The sequence below is a fragment of the Pseudorasbora parva genome, chromosome 9 (assembly GCF_024679245.1).
Source record: "Pseudorasbora parva isolate DD20220531a chromosome 9, ASM2467924v1, whole genome shotgun sequence".
NCBI classification, from domain to species: domain Eukaryota; kingdom Metazoa; phylum Chordata; class Actinopteri; order Cypriniformes; family Gobionidae; genus Pseudorasbora; species Pseudorasbora parva.
Window position 1 is genome coordinate 46,385,508 of NC_090180.1, and position 25,099 is coordinate 46,410,606.

Here is a 25,099-nt window from a genome sequence, read left to right on the forward strand (position 1 = left end):
GTATCAGTTGTCCTGAGCTGCGCTGTCCTGTTTAATTAGCCCTTGTGCCAAACTTTCTATTGTGAGTCCTCGACCCGGCCTGACGATGAGCAGAGAAGCTTGGCACCGACTGAAACACGAAATCCGAAAGAGCTCGACATCTGCAGGTAAGAAGTAAGAAACGTCTTACTGTAGATTCTACAATCGCAAATTGTCCGTTGCCAAAATGATTTCAAATCCAACATGCCAAGCCGATTTGTCCATCGGCGTAACTCCAGGTATGCTATGAAGATATCCTTAAATGCTGAGGTCTTTAAAATCACGTTTCATTTTATTTTCCTGACAAATCAGAGACGATATGAAATGAGTACAAGCTTAAAACAGATCTTCATGTTTCCAGGTCGCTTCAATGGCATTTGGATGAAGCCTAATCCTAATGATCTGGTGCTGGTCATTTCTAAAACAAAAAAATGCATCCAATGAGATCCCAATGAAATACCGTAACATCCACCATTTTCCTGTTACATGGGTTGCCAGGTTTTGTCCATGGACTGAATGTGCTCCTTGGCCTTCATCCTCAAAGCTGCAATGCTAGAGCTGCGGTCTACGTCCTCCATTGGGTATTTATCATTAAATGCTGGAGAGCACTGATAAGGAGGAGGTGGCATTGGTTGCATTCCCTGTACCATGCCGGGAGAAGAGTTCAGAAAGCCAGGGTGACCTGTATAGGTTGGCTGGAGGCCTTGGCTTGGTCCCATGAAGCCCGGGATGCTGTGCATAGGAGTGGCACTGGACAGCGGGGAGGACAACCAGGGGTCCAGGGGTAGAGAGTTAGTCATGGGCCCAACGTTTGGCGCCATAGTCGGTCGGTTGAAGGACAGCATGGGAGAGTCATGGAGCTTCATACTGCCCGTGTCCATTTTTTCTTGTCGCCGCCATTTTGCACGCCGGTTCTGGAACCACACCTATACAACAGGACAAAGTCAAGAACTATTTAGACTTAAGCATCAAACTCTGGCACAGAAACTCATTTTGGCTCGTCTGTTTACAGAAGTCTATGAGGTGAGAGTGGTGAAGTTTTTTTTAAAGGGGACATGTCATGTCAAATCAACTTTTTAGAACTTAAAACTTCCTTGTTAGTCCAAAAATGGCTTTTATTGTAACCGAGCCCAGAGAACGACTCATTGTGATTGTGTCTAATAGACCTTTTTCACACTTCCGCATTTTTAACCGGAAGTTAGTTATGGACGTGCAAAGACACTTCCTCTTACCGTAGTAGTAGCTAGCGGGAAATGCAAAAATGGCTGAGTCAAAAAACAGGAGTTTTTGTTGTGTCCCGGGTTGTTCGTGTTGTACCCAAAAACAACCATACCAGTCTTTTCACTCATTTCCGTCTGATCAAGCAACAAGAAATTTGTGGATTCATGCTGTTAGAAGAGAAGAAGGGCCGAATTTCTCTGTGAGAAAAGGCAGCACTTACGTCTGTAGTAGAGTGCGGATCGGGCCGCATTATTCTGTCCAAGCCCGACCTGCGTCCGACAGAGCAGTAACCGAACCCGACCCGAGCCCGACAGGCATTCAAATATTTATGTCCGAGCCCGACCCGAGCCTGACAGTTAAAATCAATTTTTTCCCCTCATATACTAATGACACGCACGTTTGTTTGTGTGGAAAGCCCGCTTTTATTAAGCAACTGTAGGAAGGCATTCTGAAATGTTTACAGACGAGCGCATCAGCGCGCACGGGCCATCAAACGTTACACAGAGTCCAATCAAATAGCCAACTGAAATTAAATGAACAAAGGTCTGCTAAAAATGGCCCAAGCTAACAGAACAAAACATTAACGTAACACAATTGAAATGCTTATTGAAATGAAAGTCATCTTACCAATTTTCTCAAACTGTATGGTTCCTAAACTGCAACATGGGATCTATTTACATATCCATCAAAGTTTAGGCTAATCTAGGTTTTATGCAGAAAAAGGATTGCATCAACTGTGGATGGCTTCAAGGCTGTCCTGCTGCCAGCAGCGCTGAAGTTGCGCTCACTGGAATGACGAGGATGCCGCGGGCAATATGCACGCACGTGTTGCGCGTTGTTGTCACGGCGACATAAACAAATTTTCGCATGCAGGAAGACAGATGTTAGGGTAATATTTTACATGTATTTTAAATTTAAATGGTTCAATGCCTTATCGCGCTGACGTGACCGAGCCCGACCCGAACCCGAAAGTCATTTCTAAATATCTGTCCGAACCCGGCCCGACCCGTCGGGTACCGTCGGAACCCGTCGGGCTCGGGTCGGGTATCCATCCTCTAGTCTGTAGCAGACACTTTGCCAAGGAGGATTACTCTGGTGGAACAACCATCAGTCGCCTTAAAAGTTGTGTTGTCCCAAGCCTTTTCCTTTGGAACAATTTTACAGTAACTTACCACTCAAAAGGGAGTGTGTATTTTGAAAGGGTGAACAAACGTCAGCTGGTCCCCTCCCCAGGCGGATGACAACGGTGCAGCTGCTAATATGATCACGATTATGTGACACACCCACCCATAAGGTTTAAATAACGCCTAAACATTACAGTTGTGTTATAAATATAAAATGTACACATCATTTGCAAGTTTTCTTGCCATATTGACGCTATTTATTGTTAGTCTTTGCAAAACATGTTTTAAGTGGTTTAAAATGTGATACATCAGCATCCTCTAATGGTATTTTTGGTGTCTGCGAAATTTGTAGCCTTTGTCCAGTTTATTGGTCTTGGTGGAGGAATTTGCGTCAAAAAAGGCTCGGAGAAAACACTCTGCCGGTATACATTTTGCCGAGTATAAGCACAAAGCTGACGAACGCCTACACAGTGACGTATTTCCGTTTTTTGTGAAAAAGGTCTATACACCTACTTCATCACTGTAACTTTGGCCCCGCCCACTGGAGTGTTAGTGAGATGACGAGGAGAGATGAACGGATTAAAATAACATTTCCTTCCAAAGGATCCTAATGCTAGGAATGTGCTTATTTAATTTCAACAATGTGAATGTCTCAGTTGAGCATCATTTATTAATTCCAGAAAACAGGTTATGTGACATACCCGGGTATGTTTTAGAGTAAGTTAGCGGATAACCTCAACTTTCGGTTCCAAAAACAGAGGTAACTTTCAGGGTATGCAATTCAAATATATTTATTTTATAGTCATCCCACACGTAGACCCAGCATTCAATTAAATATCATCAAACAAAAAATGTAATCCTTATTCTCAGTGAATAAAGTTTACTTAATAATAATAATAATATAAAATGTTATTTGTAATGCACTTTATATTATACCAAATCTCAAAGTGCTACAGAATTAAAACAATCATTTATTAAACGAAGACATGCAAAAAAATATTGCATAACCACCGAAGAGTTAGCAGAATGGCGTCTGTTTCCATGGTGAATCATCGATTCGTCGCTCTGTTGAGAATGTCTTGAGTGTTAACCGGGAACATACTCCGAGTTGTCTGAACTTACTCCCGTCTTCCGACTCGATTTAGGAACCAGCATACCTCGGGTAAGCAAGGTTTGAGCAGTGTTGCCACAGTTACTTTGAAAAAGTCATCAGATTACTCCTTTTAAAAGTAACTTAGTTACTTTACAGATTACTTGATTTTAAAAGTAACTAAGTAAGGTTACAAGTTACTTTATTAGTTACATTCACAGTTTCCGACAACACCCCTGCCGCATCAACATAAAAATGACAACCGTTTTTGCCAACACTCACTTTATTGGAAGTGCATTTTTAACAGTAACGTCAACAATGTATCTATTGACATTTTAGATTGAAATTAAAAAAATATTTTCTGAAAAAATACTCTCCCAGAGACGCGAGAAGAAAGCAAAATATATATTTTAAAATTTTTACTAAAATAGTAACACAGTGACTTGGATAAATTACTTTAATCTGATTACTGGTTTGGAAATAGTAACGCGTTAGAGTACTCGTTACTGGAAAAAAGTAGTCAGATTAGAGTAACGAGTTGAGTTACTAAGTAACACGTTACCGTCATCACTGGGTTTGGGTTAATCAACCGAGAGTTAAAGGTATATGTGACGGTAAGTTAACCTTGCTTTCTGGAATACACCCCTGGGGCCTGTACCATGATGGTAGTTTAACAAACTCAGGTTTACAGGATTAGTTTCGAGTTGACAAAACCAAACCATTATATTAAGGCTTTGTTGGTACCATGATGCTGATCATCAGCGTTCTCTGTCAACTCAGGCTTTGATTCTGAGTTCAGGAGTTTAGCTGTGACATCAGCAGTAAACAGCCAATCACACGCTGTGACATCAGTGATGAACAGCCAATCACATGCTGTGACATCAGTGATGAACAGCCAATCACACGCTGTGACATCAGTGATGAACAGCCAATCACACGCTGTGGAACTGAGATTCACTTCTCGCGAGACAAGCAGTGAGATTAATTTCTCTCTTTTGCAGAATATTACATGATTGAAAAATATTAAGAATTAAAAAAAAAAATACACAGCAAGAAGAAAAGCTGTCTATGAAAGAGGACAACTTAAAGAAAAAATAGTATACGTCAATGCAAGTAAAAATTATAAAGTTAGTTTAGTTGATTTAGAGAACATTGAACATTTAAGCTCAGTAAGCTTCTTTTTATTTTTCGTTTTATTTATTGATTTTAAAGCTTATTTATATGACTTTATGTAGGCTATTTATATTAATTTTAACAAAGTGCCTATTAATGATTAACTAAAATGATAAATGTGTAATTGATTAAGGGTATAATAATTCAAAATTATTAGTTAATAATTTATAGTAGTTAAAAGCCAGACGCTTTAGTCTTTAAAAACCATTTGCTATGTAGTGACCTTTAATTTGGAGTAGAAACAGGGGAAGTGACTTTATTGCATCACAGGTGTGTCCCTTTACTCACAGCTGATTGGTCCAGTTTCAGTTTGAGATCTCTTATCCAGAACATAACCTGCCCTGGAGCAGGTTAGCTGTGGAGTGTAAGTTACTATGGTGATGAACACAGCTAAAAGCCAAACCACTTTAATGGTACCTAAAACCCAGGATTGGCAGAAACTACGCTTAAACAAATCTGGCTAGCCAGCTAAACCAGCTTCATGGTACAGGCCCCTGGTCTTTACGTTATGGTTGTTGTTTGTTTGTTTTTTTATGTGTGTGTGGGCAGTTGTCGGTGAGGGGCTGCTGCCTTTTCTTTCAGTTTGTTGGTTTATTTCATAGACCGTATAAAAATAGATTTATTTATTAAAGTTTGTTGAACGTTCGCTGGTTCCCGCCTCCTTTTTATCTAACAAAGAACTGTTACACATTCATTAACCAAGCGTATTTTTTAAATAATTAATTCAAATTAATTTAACACTTTTAAATAGACTGCTGCAATTAATTACAATGTTTTTGAATCATGGGAAAATTCTCAGTTTATCCAGAATCGTGCATATCTATGAAATGCCCTATCATTACAAATAAGTCCATTACAAATAACCCCAATGTCAAAGTTGTAATGAAATTACAATTACCTTGATCACTCCGCGTCTACAGTCTATCTAATACCATTAAATGTCCCAGCTTGTATTGTCCAGAGCTTACCTGAACTCGAACTTCTGGGAGGTTGACTTTCATAGCCAGCTCTTCTCGACTGTACACATCCGGGTAGTGGGACTTCTCAAAGGCGCGTTCGAGCTCGTGCAGCTGATAGGTCGTGAATGTAGTTCTGTTGCGTCTGTGCTTCTTTTTAGGTTGATCCTCATCGAGAGCGTCTGGGGAACGGCTGTCACTCTCCACATTGCTTCGTGGATCTCCCAAATCTGCATCACACTTCTCCGAGGAGAAAAGCTCAGTATCTACACAGCACGGGAACAGATAAACGGACAGCTCTTTATTTTTCAGGTACTTTTGTCATGTCTATTAAAGAATGAATATTGTCTATTAAAGAATGAATATTATCTTTTGCTAATGGATTTTAATGTTTTTATGTGGTTGTTGCTAGGTCATTCTGAGTGGTTGCTAAGGCATTGCTAGGGTTTTCTTCGCGGTTACAACAGTATTTCTAAGAGGTTGTATTAAAGGTACACTATGTAGTATTTTTGCAGTAAAATATCCCAAAACTATTAGGCCAGTGTTATGTTATGTTATGTACAATATCCCAAATGTTTCCAACTATTTTTAAATCGTGATAAAATTGCTATTTTAACTGATAAACCGGGACGTCTGAGGGAGTCGCCTGTCAATGGTGTCATATCTGAGTTATCCTCGGTTTCTGGTTTTATTCTGCAGAAACGCTTTACTCTTAGCAGTGTGAACAAGAGTCACAGCAGCCGCTGAGCGAACACACAGAGTAACGTCAGAACATCATTTTAAACACACTTAGATGTGTCTAATATGATAAACAGAGCTGCGTTACCTCACACTCATGACCGGAGAAGTGGAAATGGTGCCGGCAACTGTGTCCCGTCATAATAAAAGTCCCTTTTCTCGCGGGCCGTGTGTTTGTGTATCAATCGCTCCAGCAGCCTTTCTCAGCTCCTCAGCACTCGCTCCTGCTCTGCTTTACAGTAACGCTAATAACCGCATCCATAAATATGATTTCTGCCCGAGTAATATCCCGATTCTTCCGGCTGAGAGGTGAAGACCACATGTCCCAAGATTCAAGACTCAAATTTGGCATCATCAAACTACGCCTTTGTTTTGAATAGGCGACCTCTAGCGGACGGACAAATTACGTAGTGTAGCTTTAAGTAATTGCTAGTTTTTCTGGTTAGTTGGTATAGAATTTCTTGGATGTTGCTAGGGTGCTCTGGATGGTTGTTTGGGTGTCGCTAAGAAGTTGCTAGGCTTTTCTGGGTGGTTACTGCAGCATTGCTAGGGTGGTTACTAGGGGTGTCCATGGTTAACCGATTAACCATTAAAAATTGCGTAACCGAGTGTGGTGTGACGAGGGACCGCGAGAGCGGGCCGGTGATTAATGTTGACAAGTGCCAGCTGCGTGGCACACCGGTCTCGTCTCGCGGCCATGTGACAGGAGCATAAAAGGAGGAACAAGAGCTGCGGAAGACGAGAGAGGACGAGGCCTGGATTTTATGTTATGTGTTATTTTACGTGTGTTGGGGTTAGTGGGCAGTCGTCTGTGAGGGGCTGCCCGCGGTTTTACTTTCGTTTTGTTTATTTATTTTGAATTAATAAATGTTGTTGAACGTTCGCCGGTTCCCGCCTCCTTCCTTCCATCCACGAACTTCATTACACCGAGTTAAACGCTTTGCTCAGTTAAGTGGCGTCTATGACGTGCTTTGAATTTAGTTGTAATATATTTTTGCACCACTAGAGACCGCCAGAGCGCTCCCAGACATTTGTAATATCCACAAGAAGTCAAGACCAGTTTTCTAACATGAGTTGTTAGGGCATTGATAAAAATAGGCTAGGATGTTTTGGGTGGTTTCTACGGTGTTGCTTGGTTGCCACTTAGGTGTTCTAAGTGGTTGTTAGGGTGCTGCTAAACCATTGCTAGAGTGTTCTATGTGGTTGCTATGGTGTTGCTAAGAAGTTGCTAGAGTGTTTTAGGTGGTTGGTAGTGTGTTGCTAAGAAGTTGCTAGACTAGGTGGTTGCTATGGTGTTGTTAAGAAGTTGCTAGATTGTTTTAGGTGGTGGCTAAGGTGCAGCTAGGTACAGTGATTGCATGGGTGTTAAAGAGGTTTGCTATAGGGCATTGCTAAAAATGTGCTAGTATGTTTTGGTTGGTTTCTTTGGTCTTCCTTGGTGGCTGCAAAGGTGTTCTAGGTGGTTGCTAGGGTGTTGCTATGTAGTTGCTAGAGCAGGGGTGTCCAACCCTGCTCCTGGAGAGCTACCATCCTGCAGATTTCAGTTCCAACACTGCTCCAACACACCTGTCTGTAATTATCTAGCACCCTGAATACCATGATTAGCTGGTTCAGGTGTGTTTGATTCAGGTTGGCGCTAAAATCTGCAGGACGGTAGCTCTCCAGGACCAGGGTTGGACACCCCTGTGCTAGATTGTTCTAGGTGGTTGCTAGGGTGCTGCTAAGAAGTTGCTAGATTGTTTTAGGTGGTGGCTAAGGTGCTGCTAGGTACAGTAATTGCATGGGTGTTAAAGGGGTTTGCTATAGGGCATTGCTAAAAATTTTCTAGTATGTTTTGGTTGGTTTCTTTGGTCTTGGTTGGTGGCTGCGAAGGTGTTCTAGGTGGTTGCTAGGGTGTTGCTAAGTAGTTGCTTGAGTGTTCTAGGGGGTTGCTAAGAAGTTGCTAGACTGTTCTAGTCTCTGATATGGCTCAGGTCCCTTCTTCAGTGTAAGTCTGGGGGATATTTTTTCAAATGTTTTATCTTCCAACAGGTGAAAATTATGTGTCTGATCATGTATTAAGTCACAGCACACCTCTCCTTAACAAAATAAAGCATTCATGTCTGTAGCACAAACGGTATGGATGAGGAACATGTGGGGCCATAACAAGTACCATTAATAATGCAAGAACAAAGGCACTTTTATGTTCTTTAAAAAATGGCCCAGTGATGGAGTCAGATTGCTAGCCTTTCGATTTTATGAATGCCTTGAAAATAACAGATTTGGGTGTTCCATCACTTCTGTCATGGTAAGTAAGTCTTCCCAGTAATCCATGCCCGCAGATGTCACCGGTTAAACCTGTAGACCTCATGTGGCCAAGACTGCTAATCCAACCGTTAAGAGGTTCACTCAATACCCCAGCGTTTTGACCGAGAGCGGCCAACTGGCCTGACAACAGCAGATATTTTTATTTTGCAGAAACGGCTAAGAGCAAACCAAGCCACATGTTGAGGTAGGGCAGATCCAGGTTGAATCTAATTAAGTTCGGCAGGATTAGAATCAGATCAATGATCGCCTGTGGCAGCACAAGTGTCAAACGTTCATGCACAAATTACATACACCTGTTGCAGTGGCGCTATTGGCTTAGAGTTGTTTTGTAACTTTGTTTCAATAGTTGTTATTAAGCCTTTAAAATGTACACAATACCGGATTAAAAAGACAATATAGACTTGAAGATAGTATGCGTCTATCTTCTTGGTGAGGAATTAAACCAGCCATATAGGTGCACAAAGTTTAAGTTGTTTCACAAAACGGCTCTAGACATAATTGTGCCATTAAATGATTTATGTAATAATCTCAAGTTACAGTGATTACTATTACTCAGGCTTAGCACCTCTGCAATGCGATGAACGTGTACTGTGTTATAAATAAATAAACCAGGACAGAGTGATGAGGAATAATGAATGGGTATTATTTAATAAATCAGGTTGCAAAGGCCAGTTGCATAAAATCTTACTTTTCTGATTCAACTCAGACCAATTTGTCTGTGTACTGCATTTAATGTAAGACCTTTTTTATGTAACTGACATTTAAAAAATATGACCAGTCTTGAAGAAAAAAAAAGATTAGATTTAACTTGTAAAACTAGTCGCAGTTTATGCAAGCGACCACAGATGGCAACACTACCAACTACTATTTACAGTGATTGCTATTATTTATCAATGCAAAGCAAAATATTAATTTATAACCAATGTTTATCAACATGTTTGACAATAATCCAAGGGGTCAGAAAATATTCCTCTTAGTGTTTTCTAAATCATGCATCACTAATGCTTGTTTTCAGGATTATAAATCTGAACAAAACTCTAACTACATTTTTGTGTGCACTTTACTTGCTGAGAATAAGAGATTCCTCAAATCATGTGTGCACAGTAGTGTTGTGTCAGTGAGTTCTGCATGGGACAAACACTTATTTTCTTTAGAAAATGTCTTCTTTATACACAAATTCACACAAAAAATGTATAGCAGTAAAGTTAATAGTTTATGTTAATAAACTGGAATGATGTGCTTTGAAATATACAAATTGCCATTTTGCACTGCCATGTTTGTACAGTAGCCCTAATCCAGGTGTGTCAAACTCATTTTAAATAATAAAAAATAATATTTAGCAAAACCAGAAAAACACTGCTTTTTGAAAACTGAATTTTTTTTAACAGCTAAAATACTTTTATTTCAAATGTTTTTGTAATAAATCTTTTTTTCTTTTCTTTTTTTTTCAGACATTTTTCCGATTAAAAAAACTGGCCTTAAACAAAAAAATATGTGTAGCCATCACAATCTAAACCAAGATGATACACACACATTTTTTATTATTGAAAAGATAATTGTATAATTTCAAGATTTACAGCAAAATCAGTTTGACTTTGTGAAATACTGGACACACCTGTCCTGCACAAAACACAAATAGAAGACAAGACTGAATAAAAATGTGAATTCATTCTCTGCCATTAGGCTGCGCTTATGGAAGACCAGTGATATATTGTGTTCTATTAATAATAATATCTGCGCTTATTAATAGGCTGCTACTTTATACTTTGGGCTTGGAAATGCCATCAAAACTTTTCCGAAGATAGTCAGTTCCCTTCAGAAATACTTTCATATAAACCCCAATTCAATATTTATAGTTTTCTTTCATGAACATTGAGCTTATGCTGCTTTCCAGGCAGGTTTTTGAGCCTGTATGTCACGACTTCAAACCACAACTCACGTCTTTGTAGCGTTCCAGGTAAAGTCACGCCAAACTGCCTGAGTGCAAGGAATTGTGGTAGCTAGATGTGAGCAATGTATATGGCGGACCGTACCGGGGCTCATTTAAAATCATTTCAATCGCTAAAGGTGTGTACTCCTGATTTATTTGAGGGAAACAGAGGGGAAAAAAAGGCGCATAAGGCAAGAGAAGCTGTTATATCTTTTATTTTACATTATTTGTAAAATACTGTGTATGACTTCCGTTTACACTGCATCCGTAGGGCTGCCATTATTTGTTTCGCAGGCTATGACGTCAGAACTCGTAACTGGGAGTACGTCAATCTAATGATGTCACGGGTGGGAAGTCCCGGGTTTGACAGCCGTTCCAGTGTAATTTCATTGGTAGAAGGTTGTAAAAACAGAGGTTACAGGGTTGCCTGGAACGCGGTACTAGCCTGGATGCCGAACTTAGCCCCGCCCACAATATTTGAGGTCGGTAAATTCTGTCTGGACTTAGGCCCCGTCCACACGGAGACGCGTTTCGCTGTATACGTATAAATTTTGTACCGTATCAGCGTTTCGTCCACACGGATCCGGCATTTTAGAAGCATGAATCCGATATTTTTCTAAACCGGGTCCCAAAGCGGATAGATCTGAAAACGGTCATCTTCCGTCTTCGTGTGTACAGCGAATCCGTATATTTTCTGAAACGGTGATGTCATCACACTACGTCCAGCATGGTGAAGAGTTTAAGGGATACAACTACGGGCACTGGGCATGCGCACATCAATATTGCGTCATTTAAATACCGTATCTGCATTATTGTACGGGTATGTTTAGGGTTGGGGTAGGTGTAGGCGTTAATAAAACACATCTGTTAAGTAGCAAATGTATTTATTGTTATTTAATTGTGAGATTTTGGCTCACCTCCGACCACTGCTATACCCCTGCTAGCCACAACTCTTCTTCTCCGTTTTTAGTGTATTTCTGTGGCAGAATTACAGCGCCACACACTGTGATGACACATGCTTTTGACACACGCTATCAAAAGTAGCGTAAGCATTCACGTCAGCAAAGAGCGCTTGGGTTGAATTCGTTCTAATCCTAAACAGAGAACTTGTTCTTATATGCATTCACCCTTACTATTTCTCTCAGAAATGATGATTGTGTTGTGATGCTGTGTATCCTTAAAGCGTTAGTTCACCCAAAAATGAAATGTCTGTCATTAACTCCTCACCCTAATGTCGTTCCACACCCATAAGATCTCCGTTCATCTTCACACACAGATTAAGATATTTTATATTTAGTCCGAGAGCGTATGCAAGTGTATGCACGCTATACTGTCCATGACCAGAAAGGGAATAAAAACATCATCACAGTAGTCCATATGAGACATCAGTGGGTTAATTAGAGTCTCTTGAAGCGTCGACAATACATTTGGGTCCAAAAATCACAAAAACTACGACTTTATTCTGCATTGGCTTCTCTTGCTTGTTTCTGTTCAATCCTCAAATAAAGATTCAAACGGTTATGAATCAGTGAATCGATCAACGATACGCTGATTCATACATTTTACCGTGTAGCTACTCTGCTGTCTCCAACGAGATTGTTTTGTCCTGTGTCGGCCACCGTAGCTTCTCTATGTGCTTCGAAGGGAGGGGTGAGCGGTGGGCGGTTGCAATCTGCACCTTTAAGGCTCCTTATAGAACCTTTTCATCAGAGAGCGCACTGTAAAAAAACTAAACAAATTGTCTCTAATTGAAAATAATTTTTTTGTGCCTGATCACATCTAAATGTTTCAGTTGGCTGAATTGAAATTCTGTAAATTGATGCAATTTAATTCACAGAAATTCAATTCGGCCAACAAATTTTTTTTGATGTGATCAGGCACTAGAAAATTTTCAATTGGAGACCTGATTTTTTTTTTACAGTGTGTGATATTTACTTTTTGTTTTTGATTCTGTCATTTAGCGAACCAATAGATTCTCACCGTGATACGCCGACTGCTGTGAGCTGTCCGGAAGACTCTGCAGGTGACTGTAGGGGTCAGAGGTCATGTGTTTCTCCTGTTCATCCAGGTCCACTCCGTCCACTTTATGTGTGTCAACAGGCCCGATCGGGTTGAGTAGAGGATCCTGGTCCTTACTGAAGCCCAAAATCACATCGATGCTGTGAACGCGACCTCCCATGCCTGAGCCGCCTTTACCCAGGTCGTGATAGTTGTCCGTCGAGAGGCAGCCATCATCCACCATGTTCATCGTATCCAGTGACAAATGCATCCAATCTGCCCTCACAGTAAGTCTCCTCGGGGAAACTGTCCAAATTATGTCCAAAAGACAATCCGGTTCCAATTTGTGGTAGAGATTCTTTTAAAGATCTGTTCAAGAACAGCAAGACATTAAAGATGACGAAATAGGTTAACCTTTAGTGCATCGCTCAACAAAATCAGGTGTTAAACCAATGTTTTAAAAGATATCTGTAATTACAAATAGAAGCATAAAAATATATATACAAAAAAGATCTCTTTAATATCTTAGTCTTTTCTTTTAGTCTGTTTCATAGATGTTTCTCTAACAAATTCTCTTCTAAAGTTTCTGAAACTTTCAAACGTGTCTCATATGTTCTCAGATTCACCAAGACAGCAAAATCTGCCGTCGAAAGTCGAAAGTAAAAACTCCAAATGAAAGGAGAATTTGAGGTATACCACTTTAAAAATTATGTTTAATATGTTGTACAGTGTATTGCATATATATTAGTGCTGGGCAAGGATTAAAATGTTTAATCGTGATTAATCGCACGATTTTCTGTGATTAATCGCAATTAATCTCAGTATGTGCAAAATTCAATAATAAATACAAAAGTGCTGCTAAATGAACAAAAGTGTTATAACATATGGTTTGCAACCACTTTAAACAAATAAGGTGCTTTTTACAGCAGTTAAAATTTAGTAACAGTTACAATATTTCTTGTAAATATCAACTTAAACATTAATTTAATCAAATTAAATTAAATTGGTGGTATACATCTATTGATTCTGTAGTAATATTCTCATCAGTGTTCTGTCAGCTTTAACATAGGCTGACTTAAATCTGCATTTTTGTGAGGGCGTTATTTAATTTTATAAAGGCCATTTTTTAAAATCTTGTATCTAAATGTATGCATCATCTTTCATGTTAAATTCTTACATTTGATTAATAAAATCAGTTATAATAGTAAAGACACTATAGGCTGTTACCAATCAAATTAAATAATTTAAACTGCAAAAAATACAGCTGCAATAAATAATGTTAAAAGATTGATGTTCTTATTAAAACATGCAATCATATTTATATATAATACTTCTTTGATAACTTTAGGCAGTATTGTTTTTAATAATTTGTAGTAAATATAAAAATATATGATACCTATACAGCAACGAACAATATATATATATATATATATATATATATATATATATATATATATATATATATATATATATATATATATATATGTATATATATATATATGTATATGTGTGTGTGTGTGTGTGTGTGTGTGTGTGTGTGTGTGTGTGTGTGTGTGTGTGTGTGTGTGTGTGTGTGTGTGTGTGTGTGTGTGTGTATATGTATACTACCAGTCAAAAGTTCAGACACACTTTCCCATTCTCTTTGATACATATGTATACATACATTTTAACATGATACATGCTTGATAAATATATATCAATTCAGTCATCTTTGTTTAGTTTCTGTGAAGTAATGTTACTTTTTTTGTCTTATAAATATTTTGAATCACATTTAAATTCCGATTTTACAAAATAAAAGTAGTTTCAAATAGAAGACTAAACTTCACACACTTTTTTCAATTAACATCTTGATTAATCAGAATCATACAGGCCTTGTCGTCACCTTATTAAAGTTTTAGATATTTTGTAGAATTTAAAAAAAAAGTTTGTGGGCGTAAATGCTGTATTTAATATGAAATATTTAATTTTTACTTCGATTCTATTATGCATATAGACAGGTAAATCAGCGCAATCAACCAAAAGTACTGTATGGAGCATTTTAAAAGGTATATTCTTTAAATATTCACATAGAAGTCAATAATAAAGTCTTATTTTCACCTAATAATGATACATTTGAAAGGTAAATTAAATCTAGGAAAATTTTAATCGGAAAAACGCACCTTTTCCTTCAACTTTACAGCTCATCAGAGTCACGCAAGGTTGTTGCTTCCAAGCATATCCGCAAATGATAGACCACAACTTTTTACCCACAGTGCACCTTGATAGGATGGTGCCGTGAAACGTAAAATAACTCCGAAAAGTCCCAAAAGTGAGCCAAAATTCCGAAGCACTCAGATATATCCCATTCCCAGAGCATATGGAGGTCTTGATCTTTAGGATAAAGCCATGAAAACTGGCCTGACGTGCAGAGAGCCGGTGGCAAGAGGAAAAGACTTAAGAGGTTTAATAATGGGAATCCTTCCCCTTTAAGGATGATTGACGGTTGTTCTCTGCTGGGGTAATTGCACTAAACGCTGGCTGTGGTTTGGCCACAGAGGGAGGCCTGCGCTAATGAACCACCGACAGAATGTCCTTTCAACACTCTTTTGTCTAAATGATAATGGCTACCTACTGAAAGTGTCCTTTAATCCCCAACTTAACAAAGACAACACACTATGTATTAAGATGTGTTTTTCTTGTGCAACCAAATGCCTTCAGTGCTGCACAAAAATGATCAACATAAACATTTTGCTGTCAACCCAAACAGGTCTTTTTTTTAAAAAACAATGCAAGTCATTCTAGTTTTATTATTGCTATGTGCATGTATACATACATACCCCCCCCCCCCCCACACACACACACACACACACACTTAGTCCTGTCAAATCGATTAATCACATTCAAAATAAGTGTTTACGTAATAAATGTGTGTGTATTGTCATTATTATGTATATATTTAAGAAAATGTTATGTTTAAATATATATATATATGTATATATGTATATATATATATATGTGTGTGTGTATATATACAGTATATACAGGTCCTTATCAAAAAATGTGCATATTGTGATAAAGGTTATTATTTTCCATAATGTAATGATAAAAATTAAACTTTCATATATTTTAGATTCATTGCACACCAACTGAAATACTTCAGCTCTTTTATTGTTTTAATACTGATGATTTTGGCACACAGCTCATGAAAACCCAAAATTCCTATCTCAAAAAATTAGCATATTTCATCCGACCAATAAAAGAAAAGTGTTTTTAATACAAAAAAAGTCAACCTTCAAATAATCATGTTCAGTTCTGCACTCAATACTCGGTGGGGAATCCTTTTGCAGAAATGACTGCTTCAGTGCGGCGTGGCGTGGAGGCGATCAGCCTGTGGCGCTGCTGAGGTGTTCTGGAGGACCAGGAGGCTTCGATAGCGGCCTTAAGCTCATCCAGAGTGTTGGGTCTTGAGTCTCTCAACTTTCTCTTCAAAATATCCCACAGATCCTGTATGGGGTTCAGGTCAGGAGAGTTGAGCACAGTAATACCATGGTCAGTAACCCATTTACCAGTGGTTTTGGCACTGTGAGCAGGTGTCAGGTCGTGCTGAAAAACCAAATCCTCATCTCCATAAAGCTTTTCAGCAGATGGAAGCATGAAGTGCTCCAAAATCTCCTGATAGCGAGCTGCATTGACCCTGCCCTTGATAAAACACAGTGGACCAACACCAGCAGCTGACATGGCACCTCAGACCATCACTGACTATGGGTACTCGACACTGGACTTCAGGCATTTGGCATTTCCTTCTCCCCAGTCTTCCTCCAGACTCTGGCACCTTGATTTCCGAAAGACATGCAAAATTTGCTTTCATCCGAAAAAAGTACTTTGGACCGCTGAGCAACAGTCCAGTGCTGCTTCTCTGTAGCCCAAAAGTGGCTTGACCTGGGTATTGCGGCACCTGTTGCCCATTTCCTGCACACACCTGTGCACGACGGCTCTGGATGTTTCTCCTCCAGACTCAGTCCTCTGCTTCCGCAGGTCCCCCAAGGTCTGGAATCGGTCCTTCTCCACAATCTTCCTCAGGGTCCGCTCACCTCTTCTCGCTGTGCAGTGTTTTTTGCCACACTTTTCCTTCCCACAGACTTCCCACGGAGGTGCCTTGATACAGCACTCTGGGAACAGCCTATTCGTTCAGAAATGTCTTTCTGTGTCTTCCCCTCTCGCTTGAGGGTGTCAATGATGGCCTTCTGGACAGCAGTCAGGTCGGCAGTCTTACCCATGATTGCGGTTTTGAGTAATGAACCAGGCTGGGAGTTTTTAAAAGCCTCAGGAATCTTTTGCAGGTGTTTAGAGTTAATTAGTTGATTCAGATGATTAGGTTAATAGCTCGTTTAGAGAACCTTTTCATGATATGCTAATTTTTTGAGACAGGAATTTGGGGTTTTCATGAGCTGTATGCCAAAATCATCAGTATTAAAACAATAAAAGACCTGAAATATTTCAGTTGGTGTGCAATGAATCTAAATTATATGAAAGTTAAATTTTTATCATTACATGATGGAAAATAATGAACTATCACAAAATGATAATTTTTTGAGAAGAACCTGTATGTATGAATAAGTATGTATTTATATACATTATAATTATACACAGTACACACACATATATTACATAAACACAAACTTGTAAATATATTCACACACATTTAGTGCTGACAAATCGATTAATCATGATTTATATATATATATATATATACAAACGTCTTATTCTATATCTATAAATATTTATGGCTTTTATTTATTTTATCATCTAAATGTGGCACAAATAATATAAATATGGGCATCCCGTCAATGGGTGACGTCACGGACACTATGTCCATATTTTTTTCTACAGTCTATGGTCATAACACACTGTGTATCCAATCAGAGTGCCTATGATGACCCTGTTGAAAGCACCAACAGTGGCACGTGAGCATCAGAAGTGGACCTTGGAGCAATGGAAGAAGGTGACCTGGTTCGACGAGTCCTGTTTTTTTTACATCATGTGGACGGTTGTGTGTGTGCACCGCTTACCTGGGGAACACATGGCCCCAGGTCGACTATGGGAAGAAGGCGAGCCGGCGGAGGCAGTGTGATGCTCTGGGCAATGTTCTGCTGGGAAACCTTGGGTCCTCCATCCATGTGGATGTTACTTTGACACGCTCTACCTACCTAAGCATTGCTGAGACCATGTTCAGCCTTTGATGGAAACGGTGTTCTGGTGGCTGTGGCTCTTCCAGCAGGATAACTCACCCTGCCACACACACATGTGGTTTTAATATCGGCCACACTTACTGGACATTACATGCACTTCACTGAGCATTTCAACTTTCTATTGACTCTTATTAATTTATGAAGTCCTCAGTATGAAAACTGATGATCTTGACTTCATAAGTTGGAGCTTATCTGATGATAAATTGAGTGTGTCACAGATTGGCTTTACCTGGTCTTGATTACTGTCAATTGACCCCATGCAGCTCATTAGACTCGGACCTGACCTCATCAAACTATGCCACGCTTGACCTTAAATGGGCAAACAAACCGCTCAGACTCTTTATTAATTGTTTTAAACGTGGCGTTCCCATGTTAGCGGAGGCTTGTGTTCGTTCAGAATGAGAGTCTCGGCTGCAATGGTTTGTTTTAAGCCAGTTGGTCAGGTTAAAACTCGTGAGACTGACTGGCACACAGATCAACCCTCGTCTTAATGAGACTAATACAGAATCTTCCAGAGATTTCCTCCGGCCTTAATGAAATCTAAAGATAAGTTTAAGAAGCCTTGGATGGCCAATTAGGATCTCTGGAATGAGGGAAGGGATAATATGTCTATTTTCCCTTGAATTATTAATACCTTCCTTTCATTATGAATTCATGTTTTTGGATATTTTCAGCAGGCTGGTCCTCTTCATGGTCCAAAATACATTTGACTATATTATATTTTATATTGACTCTGAATGTTTATATGACCATATGATAACAGTAAGTCGTCTCTTGTTTTTATGTTGTCATTCCATATGATTCATTTGTAACACTTTACAGGCTACATTTGTTAACAAGAACTAATAATGTAAAATATTTTTAATTTATTTACATATTTACTAGTAATTAAATCCAAAGGTGTATCTGTTAATATAATTTAATGGACTTGAGCTGATATGAATTAACAGTGAACAGATGTATTTTTATTAACCAACATTAACAAAGATTAATAAATACTGTAACAAATGAATTAGTCTTTCTTATTTAATATTCAATGCATTAACCCCTTAAATGTCACCGCATGTTTATCGCCTTTTTAATATCAGAATATTTTAGTAATTATCATAAATTAGGTATCATTCGAAAGCTCACAAACTCATAATTCATCCTGTGAAAATCGTTTTAATAATTGGACGTTATGTTACCATGGAAACGGTACTCTAAATTCTTTTTTGCAGGCTCCTCCCCTAATGGGCGGTGTCAGGTTTCATATTACAGAATTTTATTTTAATGACTTTATAATCAAAACCTTTTCTAATTTTGACAAAACGCACATCGTCAGAAAGGTCGGAGGCTCAAGGTTCAATATTTGGTGATAGAAGAAATGTATTAATTTGTTACAGGAGGACGCAACAAATCAAAATACAATGGAATGTGTCATCCGGTGGATATTTTTGGTATTACACCTAAACAAAATCTCGTGGGAACTTAAATTTTTGTGATATAAACTTCAAATTTGGAACCCAACTTGGTTAGATATATGGCTCTGATTGTATAGTTATTTTAGAGTGAAATTATTTTATATAAGAAATATTTGGTCATTTGATTTACAGTAAATTCAAACTTCCATAACTTTTTCATAGTTTCATTTTTGAAGTGTTTTCACGCAATAATCCATATTCCAAAGCATTCTTAAATTACAACCATTTAATCACTATTGGGCAATAATGCCTTAAATATTCATACGTTCTTTTGTAGACAAGAAATTGAAGTTTAAAAAGAAATTCCCCAAAAAGAGATTTTTGAGGTACACTCTAAAAAATGCTGGGTTAAAAACAACCCAAGTTGGGTTGAAAATGCACCAACCCAACAATTGGGTTGTTTTAACCCAATGGTTGATTTGTTTTAACCCAGTGGTTGGGTTAAATGTTGCTTAAGACAACCCAATTGCTGGGTAAGAACAACTCAACCATTGGGTTAAAACAACCCAATTGTTGGGTTGGTGCATTTTCAACCCAACTTGGGTTGTTTTTAAAGGATCATTTCCTTGCTGCTTTGTAATTGTGTCTTATATATTTTCCGTTGTTGTTGTTGTTAATGTATTTATGAGCCCTACAGGGTTTTCTTTTGGTGTATATCATTTTTGGGGGGGTTCAATATATGTTGTAAATCCTTTGATTCGGTCATATATATTTATAAATTTGTAGTTTAGCTCTTTCTTTGTTTCCTTGTTGTTTAAAGAGAGGCTTTAAATAAGCCCTTTAGAGTTTTCTGCTTTTACTTTGGTCTTATTGTACACATTTTACGTTTGGGCAAATAAATTAAACTAAACTAAATATTTTCCTCATATTTCGATGGCTTAATTGAGCGTGATTTGTGCATGTGGTTGCACAGGTTTTGTGATGGCGTGCAGGACGATCAGAGATAATGCACACTGACAGCGTCCACCTACTGACCCTGAGCCTGTTGTCAGTTTGACCTCAGCTTAAAAAACTGGAGGCAAAAGACAAGAATGGTTTACTTCCGTCCCAGTGCTCGAGTCTGACTTCATCTGATTGTGTCTGTGAGGCGTCAGAACAAATGTGATTCGTAGAGCCAGATCATTTTCCAGACGAGTCAATTACAGACTTTACACTGATAAGGATTTTCTAGCAAACCCCAATGGGTCTCTTGAAGTGGGATTTTTCTGATAAAAGAGGCTTTTGGGCCATCTGGGCATCAGTGAAAGGCCCCTAATGCCAAGCTACGCAAGCACAACAGGAAGTCGGAGCATTTCTGAAGATGATAAATTCGTTCATTCACTCATTATTGCATTGTTTTTGCATTTGGCAGGTGCTTTTATCCAGAGCGACTAACATTGCATTCGAGGTATAAACTGTTATGATATCAATTCATGCATTCTCATTGTAATATTTATTATATGTGTATGATATTTTTTTGGTTGCATGAACAAACTAATTAATTTTGATATACAGTAATTGGTAAAGTAATTCAATTACTTTTAAAAAAGTAACGAGTAACTGTAACTAATTACTATTTTTCAGTAACTTGCCCAACACTGCTCTTAACTCTGGTCCCTGTTTGCACTGAATATTGCGAGAGTACTTTGATTATGGTTGTACTTATTTTTTGCATTTAATAAGACTAAGAAAAAAACTGTTATCGAGTAATTTAGTTTTTTGTAATGTTTTTATTTCTATTTGTGGAAAGGAGTTGAATTAGGAGGACACACACAGCCTCAATCAGAAGTTCTGGAAGCTCATAATTCATGTACAGTAAGGTCTGAAGAGACTCATGTGAAATCACACAGGAGAGAAGCCAGTCGGTTGTGTTTGTGGCAAAGCCTTTTACACTGCTTGAGTTTGTCTTTCAATGCATTTGATAATTCATACTCAAGTAAAACTGAAATGACATTCAAGATGATTAGTTCAAACATTTCAGAATGCTCCTGCAGACTATTTTCCGGTCATGAATTTCTTGAAAATACTGTGCAGAAATCTCGTCTCGTCTCGTTCTCATGAACCCAATCTCATGCCTCATCTCACCCCTAGTATTCAAACAACGTGACGTGAAAATGATTACTGTGCCAGGCTGAAACTAGCAATAAAACTGAAGTATTTTACTGAAGTATTTATTAAGTCACAGCTTACTTGCTCAGTATTTTGCCTCGTTTTCCAATGCAAAATTTTAATCATTCTTAAATCAAGATGCATTTACTTGAGAAGCAAAAAAAGTATTGTTTTCTGGAAGATCGATCAAAATGAAGTGCTTAAAATCTGCCAATGGGGTCAGAAAAATAATCTTGTTTTCCATTTGAATTAAGATTATATTTCTGACCCCATTGGCAGTTCTATTTGTTCTTGTTTTAAGCATAAACTCAAGTCTTTGTAGAGATTTTTACTGCAATCAAGACAAAAAGAGCTGTCTATTTTTATGACTCTTAGATTGAAGCTCTATGTGTGTATCCATTATACTTCAACCAATATCTTTTTTATTTTCTAACTCGAAGTATATTATGAATAGAGCGTCCTGTTCTCTTATATTTAATATTTAATTATGTCAACGTTAACATCAAAAATCACTGTGGCAAACGCGTCGATAGTTGGCTTAGCTAACCGAGCGAGGAGGCTAATAATTTTATCACGTTAAAATATTAAGGCTGCCCTTCTTTGCTTGTTTCCTCATTATCCTAATTGAGAGCAAATTAGCTAAGAGGTGCAGTGTTGCTATCAAGCTCCTTAGTTTTATCAGAAGACAATTTAAGCCTCGCAGATCCTATTAGTGACAAAGCTACAGATAACGCTTGAAGGAGCTGTGTCAGCTTAACATGCTAGGACAGGAAGGATAGTTAGATAGATAGATAGATAGATAGACAGACAGACAGATAGACAGACAGACAGACAGACAGACAGACAGACAGACAGACAGACAGACAGACAGACAGACAGACAGACAGACATCCAACTCTCACTATTAATGCAAATATTGCATGCATATTATATTGTCTGTTTATTAGTACTTATAAAGCACATAATAATGCTTTATTGTGCATGATCATATTCTACATCCCTTATTACCCAATACCTAAATATAACTACCTTACTAACTATTAACAAGCCGTAATTAGGAGTTTATTGAGGCAAAATTCATAGTTAATAGTTAAAGGCACAATATGTAAGATATTTAGATTAAGATATTATGTGCATGTTTTTACTACGAGTACTACCGAGTACCATGTTTTTACTATGAGTACTATCGAGTACCATGTTTTTACTACGAGTTCTCTCGAGTACCATGTTTTTACTACGAGTACTATCGAGTACCATGTTTTACTGCGAGTACTATCGAGTACCATGTTTTTACAGCGAGTACTATCGAGTACCATGTTTTACTGCGAGTACTATCGAGTACCATTACTATGAGTACTATCGAGTACCATGTTTTACTACGAGTACTATCGAGTACCATGTTTTTACAGCGAGTACTATCGAGTACCATGTTTTACTGCGAGTACTATCGAGTACCATTACTATGAGTACTATCGAGTACCATGTTTTACAACGAGTACTATCGAGTACCATTACTATGAGTACTATCGAGTACCATGTTTTACTGCGAGTACTATCGAGTACCATGTTTTTACTGCGAGTACTATCGAGTACCATGTTTTACTGCGAGTACTATCGAGTACCATGTTTTACTGCGAGTACTATCGAGTACCATGTTTTTACTGCGAGTACTATCGAGTACCCTGTTTTTACTACGAGTATTCTCGAGTACCATGTTTTTACTACGAGTACTCTCGAGTACCATGTTTTTACTACGAGTACTATCGAGTACCATGTTTTACTGCGAGTACTATCGAGTACCATGTTTTTACAGGGAGTACTATAGAGTACCATGTTTTTACTACGAGTACTCTCGAGTACCATGTTTTTACAGCGAGTACTATGGAGTACCATGTTTTACTGCGAGTACTATCGAGTACCAATACTATGAGTACTATCGAGTACCATGTTTTTACTGCGAGTACTACCGAGTACCATGTTTTTACTATGAGTACTCTCGAGTACCATGTTTTTACAGCGAGTACTATCGAGTACCATGTTTTTACTACGAGTACTATCGAGTACCATGTTTTTACTACGAGTACTATCGAGTACCATGTTTTTACTACGAGTACTCTCGAGTACCATGTTTTTACTACGAGTACTATCGAGTACCATGTTTTTACTACGAGTACTATGGAGTACCATGTTTTTACTACGAGTACTATCGAGTACCATGTTTTTACTACGAGTACTATCGAGTACCATGTTTTTACTACGAGTACTATCGAGTACCATGTTTTTACTACGAGTACTCTCGAGTACCATGTTTTTACTACGAGTACTCTCGAGTACCATGTTTTTACTACGAGTACTCTCGAGTACCATGTTTTTACTACGAGTACTCTCGAGTACCATGTTTTTACTGCGATTACTATCGAGTACCATGTTTTTACTGCGAGTACTATCGAGTACCATGTTTTTACTACGAGTACCATGTTTTTACTATGAGTACTATCGAGTACCATGTTTTTACTGCGAGTACTATCGAGTACCATGTTTTTACAATGAGTACTAACGAGTACCATGTTTTTACTACGAGTACTATCGAGTACCATGTTTTTACAGCGAGTACTATCGAGTACCATGTTTTTACAGCGAGTACTATCGAGTACCATGTTTTTACTATGAGTACTATCAAGTACCATGTTTTTACAATGAGTACTATCGAGTACCATGTTTTTACTACGAGTACTATCGAGTACCATGTTTTTACAGCGAGTACTATCGAGTACCATGTTTTTACAATGAGTACTATCGAGTACCATGTTTTTACTTTGAGTACTATCGAGTACCATGTTTTAACTACGAGTACTATCGCGTACCATGTTTTTACTATGAGTACTATCGAGTACCATGTTTTTACTACGAGTACTATCGAGTACCATGTTTTAACTACGAGTACTATCGAGTACCATGTTTTTACTATGAGTACTATCGAGTACCATGTTTTAACTGCGAGTACTATCGAGTACCATGTTTTAACTACGAGTACTATCGAGTACCATGTTTTAACTACGAGTACTATCGAGTACCATGTTTTAACTACGAGTACTATCGAGTACCATGTTTTAACTACGAGTACTATCGAGTACCATGTTTTAACTATGCATCAGAGACAACACGAGACAACACTATTATGTCAAATGGCTAACAGCATAATCAAAAAAAGCTTTCTCCATCATACAATTTATTTCAAAATGAATTGCATGTCATTTAGCAACACAAGTCATCCCGTTTTTATTAATATGATGCTCTAATACCACAACACCCTCAATGTTAAGTAAAACAGCGCTGCGTTACTCCACATACGCAAGGAAAAGAGTGGAAGTTCATTAGCATTAGCATTTTAGCCCTATTTTAATTCCTTTCTATGTAAAGCACTTTGAATTGCCATTGTGTATGAAATGTGCTATATAAATAAACTTGCCTTGCCTTGCCTTGCCTTGCCTTGCTCAAGCGGCCTCACTCAAATTGAATACATTAGCTCATCCATGAATATGATTTCTGACTCCCATGAATGTCGATCATTCACAGCGTCATCAAGCTACACCTTTGTTTTTAATAAGTGACCTCTAGCGGCGAAATGGCACATTGTTCCTTTAATAGTGAGAATTGGACCCTGATCTAAAGCGTGGCATAAACTTCTTGGACAGTGTATTTCTTTCAAGATGTGCATCCAGAGCACAGTGTGTAGGATACTGTATCCCATAATGCAATGTGCTC

The 25,099-nt window shown here is 38.3% G+C and overlaps 1 protein-coding gene across 1 annotated transcript; it reads right to left on the reverse strand.

Moving 5' to 3' along the window:
• Positions 1–392: 392 nt before the first annotated feature.
• Positions 393–12,826, reverse strand: rx2 (retinal homeobox gene 2). Its single transcript, XM_067453348.1, has 3 exons — positions 12,538–12,826; positions 5,595–5,848; positions 393–944 (listed from the first exon to the last, which is right to left on the reverse strand). Exons 1-3 carry the CDS (start codon positions 12,824–12,826, stop codon positions 501–503), a joined length of 987 nt encoding a protein of 328 aa, XP_067309449.1. The 3' UTR covers positions 393–500.
• Between the last annotated feature and the right edge of the window lie 12,273 nt (positions 12,827–25,099).

Excerpts from the sequence above, each read along its gene's own strand:
- rx2 (XM_067453348.1), bottom strand. The coding sequence starts at position 12,826 with ATGCATTTGTCACTGGATACGATGAACATGGTGGATGATGGCTGCCTC. Across the intron at positions 5,849-12,537 it reads ACAGCAGTCGGCGTATCACG|ATACTGAGCTTTTCTCCTCG; the intron begins GTGAGAATCTAT and ends CGTGCTGTGTAG. Across the intron at positions 945-5,594 it reads TCCCAGAAGTTCGAGTTCAG|GTGTGGTTCCAGAACCGGCG; the intron begins GTAAGCTCTGGA and ends CCTGTTGTATAG.